We start from the raw sequence: 9,097 nt of genomic DNA on the forward strand, positions 1-9,097 counted from the left end.
CTCAATTGTGTGGGCTCAAACTGTCTTAATACTAAGTGTTGGGCGTTAATGAGTAGTAAATTATGAAATCGGAGCTTGAACTCAAGATCACTGCCCTGTAATCCTATAATAAATCACTAATTATCTCAAAATTTTAAATTAATAGGAAATGAAGAATTTCATAATTGACTCAATATTCTAACAAAACAAAATTATAATAAAGGGACCATACCGTGCATTTCTAGGATTAGACCGTATTTGAACATCATCAACAATGCAATAGTTCTTGATTTTTCCGATGTACTCATCGACTACGAGTTGCACCCCACGGGAGCGCTTTTTCCCAACCGTTAATATCCGTATAGGAAGAGCTCTCTGCCCAAAATTATTGGTGAAATTTTACGCTGTAAATATCATAAAAGGAAATTGCTTTATAGAATGGAGATGGTGCACACCACTGATTGGCCCGTGTATTTACATTGTCCAGCTCCAGCAGCTGAAATTTTATTCATCAAATATGAGTGAAAATGTGGTGTTGCTGATGTGAAATGCGTGTTTAGAGAGTGTAAGAACCTGGAAGAAGATTGGAGCCCTTTGTGTGAAGACCGGCGCAGGACGAGATCGCCATTGGCGGCGACGAGAGAGGAGGAAAGGCTATAGAGAGCGAACCCGGACCCATGTCGACCCGATAGAAGGATTTGGTAACTGAATCATTCGTTCAATGGGTCAATGGTTGGGCCGGCATCGTGTAACATAATATATCATGAGAAACGCAAATAAATAAGTCATTATTAAAAAATAATAATAATAACGCAACAAATAATAATAATAATAATAATAATAATAATAACAACTAATTTATCTCGTCATTTCATGTAAGTTAAATAAGTTAAATATGAGTAATTTTACATATTGCACTTTTATTTCACTGGGTTGATAGGATAGTGTACATTAACCATTGGATCAGGCCTTCATTTATAATAATAATACTAATAAAAAATCAATAGTTAATGGGCAACGCTATCTCAACTTAACAAAATAATGATAGAATAAAATGTAATATGTAACATTATTAATCAAATATTAAATATATGGTTTTTTTTTTTAAATGTAATTCCCAAAGAATTGGAAATGAAAGAAATGACACTATAGATATGTGGATCTTGGTTGAAAAATCAAAATAAGGGTGGGTTCTCCAACAACAGTCTCAAAATAAAAATACACTGCAATAAATACAAGCAAAAACAAGCAAATAATAGAAAATAGGCCAAAAAATGCCCCGTCCTCTGGATCTTGGTTGAAAAACCAAGAAAAGGCACCACAAATGGTGTTCGTAGAAACTGACCAAGATGATGACCAGCTTGAAGAGGCACTGCATTTCCATTAGGTGCCGTTGGAGAGGAGTGAACACCCCTAAATTTTGGTATGAGAGTCTCTAAATTAAAACACAACAACGAATCAGGGAGACAAAAACCCAAATAACAACGCAGAAAAACAAGAAAAATAAAGCAAAAACAACACAACAAATGCATAAGAATAGAAATGAAGAAATACAAAGCAGAAAAATAAAAAACCACAAAACACCAGTAGCAGCGGAGGGAGGTGGCAATGTGGAGCATTGGAGAAGCCACGGAAACAGAAACCGGAAACCAAAAAGAGAGTTGACAAAATGACTTGTACAGATTTGTGAATAAATGAAAATTTTATAGGTAGTCAAAATTGGTAAGGCGTGAAAACGTGGATATTTTGCTAATTACCCAAAAGTTTAAAATCTAGGTTGCAAGCTTAGGAAGTTAATTGCGTTAAAAAATATTTTTAATATATAAAAATTATGCCTAACAAAGAAATAGTCTGTTTTGTAATAACCCACTAACTTACTTATAAAAATCATTTTACAATAAAATTACAAATTATTCTTATAAAATCACAATTCTAAACACACCCTTAATCAAAAATTAGCTCAAAAATTAGCACTTTAAGCAAAACGAAAGCACCTTCTTCCCAAGAGAAAATAGAACAAAATATTTTAAATTGATTTGGAACGAGGGCCGCGCGAACGCAGGCCCTCACTACCACAAATTATGACGTAGGCTCTGCCACGTTGGGCAGACCTTAGGGCAGCACCCCTCCAAGGTGCAATGGAGGCCACTGACCTAGGCCATGGGCCGTCTTGACCACCCATAGACTCCGTCCAGGTAAGTATGTTTAACAGTCTTCTTATCTCGCTTTATATACAAGAGCCTCCGCGTTACTCCTTTCACTCGCTTCCGGTGTGGGACTCACGTCTCCACTAAAAACAATTTACCTTTCACTCGCTTTGGTTGGGTTTGCTAGCAACTTCGATTAATGTAACAAAAGTGTCAGTAAATATAAGAAACGTCATCAAACGTTAATAGAGGTTGCATTTATCATTGAATATAACAATATCAAACATTTAATGTATATAATCATGATGATGAGATGCTTGACATGGCTAGATCTTATTGTTTTTATCAAATGTAACCGATTCTCCAAAATCCAATATATAGTTCATTGCATCATGGGTAAAGAGCTTAAGAGCATCCACAATGTTGTGATCCTTTAAACACCTATTTTCTTTAAATTTTGATGAACCACACCTTAAAATCACCTATTTGGCCTCATCGTTTGTTTGTTTTTTTTTTTAAAAAAAAAAAATTCAATGCGGAGAAGAGAAAAAAGGGGAATTACAAGAAAGATAGAGCATTCCTAATAACAATTAGAAATTGGTCAAATAAATGATTCGACCCATCAAAGTAACTGATACCACCAACAAAGGCTATTACAGTAGACAAAATTCCGTAAACAAAACAAAACCCTAATAGGTTAACATCATGACCATCAATACTCGGCTTAGGCAACCACACACGCGTCCTCGTTCATTTTAAAGGATATGTTACAATGATCTTTCGTATATGAAGAATCACTTTACATCATTTATCTCCTATTTTATTCATTTTACTTTCCAAACTCTACTTCTCTCTTTAATTATTTTTTTAAGCCAAAAAGAAAGAGTAAAAAATGAGTCATTTTCCAATATAAAGAATGAGATGTAGAGGGTTTTTTAAAAGTATGTCTTCAAAATAGGAAGAAAAAAAAGTCCACATATTCCTCTCAAACTACCACCCAATTGATAATGTTCCCCCCAAACTTTCAATTGGGACAATATCCTAACCAAACTACCAATTAATTGTCATTTTACCCCCAAAGCCAGTATAAAGACAAAAATGACCTTAAATTATTTGTAATAAGACCAAAATATCATTATAAATTCGAGAAAAAAAAATTAAAACTATTTTTATTTTTTTATTTTTAAACGAATCACCCCCATTCAGCGAAATGGTTTTGAATCAAGAAAATCTCACAAATTTTCATGTATTTGGCTTTGAAATTCGGTAAAAAGCCATGAGAAATTAACGAAATTCAAGATGTAATTATATCCTTCAATGAGAATAAGGAAAATTTCATCATAATCTGCCAAAATTTATAGCAGAGTCAAATTCATCAAAAAAAAAAAAAAAACGTTTTAATACTCTTCATCAATTCAATAGATTGAACGACTGAATTGCAAGAAAATTGAGTTCGATCACACTAATTGATGAACAGATTGCTTTAACTAGACAAGCAATTGGCAATTCAGACAAATCTTTAAGCGCTATACTGATTTTTGTTTTCTTTTTGCTTTCAAAATCGACAAACCAGATTGCAAAAATCGAAATTAAAAACCCTTGGAAAGAGAGAAGTGTAGCAAACTGTGAATGATCTTGAGGGGGAGCTTGTCGAAGTAGCTGTCGTCCTTGAGCTTCAATTTCTTTTCTTTCTTTCTTCTTTTTTTTTTTTTTTTAAAAAAAAAATTATTAAGGGTATTTTTGTCATTGGGGGGAGTGCATTGACAATTGATTAGTAGTTTGAGGGGACATTGTCACAATTGAAAGTTTGGGAGGGACATTGTCAATTAAGTGGTAATTTGAGGGAGGTATGTGGACTTTACTTTAAAAAAAAATATATATATAAGTGTTCTTCAAAATTTGAATTTTTTTTTAAAGATTCCGTTGTAGATGCTCTAAGAATCTGAAAGAGGAGTTGGACCCTTTGCACAAAACTGGCACATTATGACGGCATGGAGGAAATATTGTGGATAGCATATCGGGTGTGATATTAGTAACACATTATAGGACAAAATTTTCCTCCAAAGTAGGTTTAAAGAATGTTTTTTAAATTCAATCTATTAAACTTATATGCGCCCAAAATGCATTTAAAGTAAAACATAAGCAACTTCTTCTTAAGCAAGAAACAAAAATAAAGAAACACAAAAAGATTTGACACTGTTTTTGCAGTGGCCCCCTTGATTACTTATATAAAAATATCCCTGGGGTAAAAGCTTGGAAATTCAATTGAATGCAATCCATTTTTGGAGGGAGGGGCTAGATGTACAGACTTTCATCCAAAGTATATTAACATCAGTACATGAGGTGATGTCATAATTATCAAAACAGGCCCTACAAAGAAGCTTGCTAATGGTGCAAAACCACTGATACTGCATTAGGTAGTGAAGGAGAAAAATGTTCTCCAAGTGACAAACACTTAAAACAGTTTAATTGAGTCTTTGGAAAACAAATAGAGAACCTCTAGAGCCCTTCCCCAGCCTTATCTTGTCATCTATGTATGTGATTTGGAGTTTGACCTCACTCTGACCACCATATCTGAAATCCAATGCTCCTACCTTCAGTTCTGGTGCCTCAAATATAACTTGTATCCATTTATCATCCAGAGCCTTCAGTGTTCCTGATGTGAAGATACAAAGCAAAAATATTGGCATTGAAAAGATGCAATAACACTTGATAGAAGATACAAACAAGTTAAATAACTTGTTCATAGCAGGCCAAGCCATAGACAGCCCATACTCCTGAAATGATAAGGTTTTAGTTTCATTACAAAGAAGATATGTACAATGGTACGATTATGGCTTCTTCTTTTTCTTTTTCTTTTTTCCTAATACTTGGAACCCTTTAAGGCAGGGCCACTTTGTGACCCATCCTTGTCGGGTAAACCCCGGATACACGACCATCCATGCAAGAACCATGAATTAGTTAATTGAGGAATCGAATAGCCGATCTCGTGGTATTAACCAAATAAGTCGACCATTCGAGCTGACCTTCACGGGCAGTACAAACGAATTACGACTATGGCTTTTCCCTTTCATACAATAAAATTGCTGATGGCATACCTTTCAAAGAGACCTCTCCATCCAGAAACCCAAAAGCAGAAAAGGAGACCTTGTTCCTAACAATGTCGGGAGCTTCAACAACCTGTATCATTTCCTTTGTTCTGAAAACAAGGCGGCCCAATGCACTCCTGTAGCCACCACCAGGTGATGTTGGATTTGAACAGTACACCACATCCCAATCTGAAAAGCACTTATATTGTCAGCCCATGATACAATGAACAATAAAAACCAACTTAGAAGCAACAAGGAGCAAAGGGAGGCCCTCCTGTAAACCATTGGCATAAAATATGGTACTACGATTCAGTAAAAAAAAAAAGCATGTAATTTGCTATCTCCAGGCACCAATGGAGGATTTTTTGTACTCTGGGATTCAAACTTCTTGTTTAGGAAGCTTTGTACATATCTCATTCACCTGGTGGATAGATGAAAACATAAAACATAATGAAACATGATATATTGCTTATTGATTGGTAAGTCACAGAAGCATCCAGTGGCTCTTGAACCTATGATCTCAACTTCCAAAAGACTCTTTTGCCAAGAGAAGGAGGTACCATTTAAGCTAAAGCTCATTGGAATTAAACAAGATAAATTGTTTCAGGATGCTGGCAAGGTTATTGTTGTTAAAGTAATGATTAATTGATTAAATTTACCTCTTCCTATCAGCTTAAACTTTTGGGACAACTGGTGATTTAACATGGTATCAAAGCCAAAGGTCATAAGATCGAACCTTGACTCCGCCAAATCACTCTTCATTTAAATTAAATATTCCAATTGTCAGCTAAATTTTTGTGACAACCGGTGATTTAACAGTTAAATGTATTCTTCTATTGACTAAATGATTTTATTGAACAAAAGAAAGAAACAGAATATGTGAAGAAGAACTGGATTGGTGCAAGAAAGTTCTCGGAATCAATCAGAAGCTTGAGCAGAAAAATGGGTTTTACCTCCAAATATAAGAGGGCATTTCACAGGCTCATTAACACAGTATTTCTGCAATTCTTCGGCCACTGCAGCTACCTCTTTGTGTTCTTCTTTTTTGAGCAAAACTCCTCTATCTGTTTGTATCACCTGATTCAGAGATATAACTCAGTTTCCCTGTCTACATATTTAAAAACCATGGCATAAAATGAAGGATTTAAGGTAACATATCATCTTAGTCCAGAAAAACAAAAAGTTAGGCTGTCATATTCGAAAAGTAGAAGGGCAGTGGGAACAACAGAAGCAATTATTTCAGTACAAGAAATGAAAATGAGGAACCACAACATTGGTAAAAAAAAATGGAAAACGGAAATGATAAAAAATAACACTGACTGTATAACTGTCTATAAAATAAAAGTGAGTATTAGAATATTAATCAAATGATTAAATTCACCGATTCCTATTAATTTAAGCTTATGAAACAACTAATGATTTATCACAACTAGTCATAAGAATATCAGTAAGCTTACATTCCCCATTTGTTTTTATTACAAGTGGTAGAAGTGGAAATAAAATAAGTGCGGTAATAAAATTATATCAATTACAATCAATCCTCTAAAAAGTAATTATTTCATAAAGTAAATATTCTATCATAAATAAAATATCATACCATATCACATATTTTGATATATTATAATATTAATAACCGCTCGGCATAAAATCCCATTCTTGGAACATTTTCTAAGGCAAAAATCACAGGGAAATTAAAGATGATGGAAATGGACACACCTTGGAGAGGATAGACGCAACAAGGTCACCGGGACCGGTTCGCACCTCTGGGTTGGAGACCGAAACGGAGGCCGAAATTCTCAATGCCTTGCGCTGGCGATGGTGATAAGGAAGCGAAACTATAAGAGGTGGATTGGAGGGAAGCGAGGTTGAGTTGAGAAATTTGGGTTTTGACTGCCTGTTGCCTTTGAATGAGGGCGGTAATGGAGCTGGAGAATGTGCGGCCATGGAGTCTTGGAAGCGCACTCGATCGGCCTTCCTTTTCTTTCAGAGATTGTTGCTGATCGTAGACGAGGCTTTCACTTTTCTGGCAATTGGTAGGATATCAACCGTAGGACCCACGTGTCACTGATGTACCGGTATACATGCTGCCACGTCGACAACCTGATTTTCTGCCTTATCTTTTTTTTTTTTTTCGAAGGAAGTGGAACAGTGTTTATTTATTTATGATAATAGCCAACTGTGAAGCGTGGGAAATGGGAATTTATCAAAGCGTGTTAGATTCATGTAAATAAAGTGTGATATAGGGAAGGAAAAATATAAATTTACTTTTTCAAAAATCGTGTGATTTTAATTTATTACTTGAATTTCTAAAATTTCAAGTTTTTAACCTTTTTTATTTTATTTTACTCTTTTATGCTCAAAATTGTCTACACTACTTTGTTAATAACACGTAAGAGCATTATTAGACTAATCATTTTTTTTTTTTTTTGGTTATTTTGGTGAACCAATTTGGTGAAAATAACTCTAAATCCCTCCTTGGTAACTTCATTATTTTGCTGAAAAAAATATAGTAAGTGTTACACATAAAATACGGCCCGAGCCAATGTGCCTGGTCCGTAATAGCCCAGAAGTATAGATGTCATCAAAGCCCAAAACCCATAAGGTGGTCGGCACGGTCAAAGGCCAGCACTATCTCGGGATAATGTGGTCAGGTATGCTTGCCTCTTGGATCTATGAGGCCAGAAAGGTGGCCCAGGTAGGCTGTCAATCGAGTCTATCACAGTGATCGAATGAAACCTCCAAGAACGAATATGGAAAAATATCATGCTCATTATACTCGGGATATGCAGGGCGCTATTCATAGGATACGCATTAAACTACCGAGGCGGATACAATTTGCCTGTAACAATCACAAGATCGGATCATCAATTTGATCGCTGTTCAATTACCCCTGAATCTTGGGTTTCTAGCTTGGTTACCATCTTTGGCTCAAAACGACCTGGCCTAAAAATAGGCTCGCACAAATGCAAGAAGGTACGTGATATATTTTTGACTCTTGAATTGAATCCACGAGAAGAAGCTAACTTAAGCATCAGAGGATGATCCACCAGAACATCTCCGGTAAATGCTCTTAACACTTTTGTCTTGCAGATTGAGGAAGTAGATAGCGAAATTATCCCTGTATTCACTGTACCGGAAACTGTATTAACGGTAACCATTGTTCACTCACCAAATACATAAAAAAATGATTAAAAACTTTTTGTTCTATCCTTATTTTCTTTTCGTTTTGTGACGTATGCCTCTCATCCATTTTCTTTGTCTTTTCTCACCCACTTTGCTTAGCGTTGTCTCTAAAGAGAGTCATTTTTTCTCCATTAGTGCATCTCTTCATTTCGAGTCTCACCATCAACATTTGTTAGTATAAGACAAATTTTTAAAAATATAACCGTTAGGATAAGGCAAAAATTCAAAAAATATGACCGTTAGGAGAAATACAAATTTTTAAAAAATATTACAGATAGAATGAGACAAATATTAAAAAATATGAAATATTTAAATAGAATAATGAAAGTGGATTTTGTTAAAATTGTGCAGCTCTCGGGAATCTCTTAAAAAAGTAGGAGGTTAAAATAGAGAAAGTGTATGTTTGGTATTTTTGTGAGTAAAATTTGGTGAAGTTGCTAATAATGCTCTAAACAATTTTTCCACGTCACTTAATAAAAAATAATTTATATATATTTTATTAAAAAATTAAAATACATTAAAAAAAAACGAACGGTTGGCACTTGCTTGGTTTAGCCCAAACAAAAATTTGCTACAAATTGGTTTGTAGTTAATGAAAACATATAAACTAAATTATGCTATAGTAAAAAAACATAGTGGAAATAAAAGAATTTTAGAATCATCTCTAGCCATTACTTTGCTCAAGCGAAGTGAAGAAAA

The 9,097-nt window shown here is 34.7% G+C and overlaps 2 protein-coding genes and 1 non-coding gene across 3 annotated transcripts; all 3 read right to left on the reverse strand.

Moving 5' to 3' along the window:
• Nucleotides 1-122: 122 nt before the first annotated feature.
• On the reverse strand, nucleotides 123-692 carry LOC132190642 (putative RNA methyltransferase At5g10620). Its single transcript, XM_059605683.1, has 3 exons — nucleotides 553-692; nucleotides 435-475; nucleotides 123-354 (listed from the first exon to the last, which is right to left on the reverse strand). Exons 1-3 carry the CDS (start codon nucleotides 656-658, stop codon nucleotides 178-180), a joined length of 324 nt encoding a protein of 107 aa, XP_059461666.1. The 5' UTR covers nucleotides 659-692; the 3' UTR covers nucleotides 123-177.
• Nucleotides 693-2,021: 1,329 nt separating this feature from the next.
• Nucleotides 2,022-2,182, reverse strand: LOC132191189 (U1 spliceosomal RNA). Its single transcript, XR_009441218.1, has one exon. It is a non-coding gene; the product is annotated as a U1 spliceosomal RNA (small nuclear RNA).
• A 2,204-nt stretch (nucleotides 2,183-4,386) lies between these two features.
• On the reverse strand, nucleotides 4,387-7,236 carry LOC132190641 (probable plastid-lipid-associated protein 8, chloroplastic). The gene is made up of 4 exons (XM_059605682.1): nucleotides 6,932-7,236; nucleotides 6,169-6,292; nucleotides 5,225-5,404; nucleotides 4,387-4,782 (listed from the first exon to the last, which is right to left on the reverse strand). Exons 1-4 carry the CDS (start codon nucleotides 7,157-7,159, stop codon nucleotides 4,592-4,594), a joined length of 723 nt encoding a protein of 240 aa, XP_059461665.1. The 5' UTR covers nucleotides 7,160-7,236; the 3' UTR covers nucleotides 4,387-4,591.
• Between the last annotated feature and the right edge of the window lie 1,861 nt (nucleotides 7,237-9,097).

Source organism: Corylus avellana, chromosome ca8 (genome assembly GCF_901000735.1).
Source record: "Corylus avellana chromosome ca8, CavTom2PMs-1.0".
NCBI classification, from domain to species: Eukaryota; Viridiplantae; Streptophyta; class Magnoliopsida; order Fagales; family Betulaceae; genus Corylus; species Corylus avellana.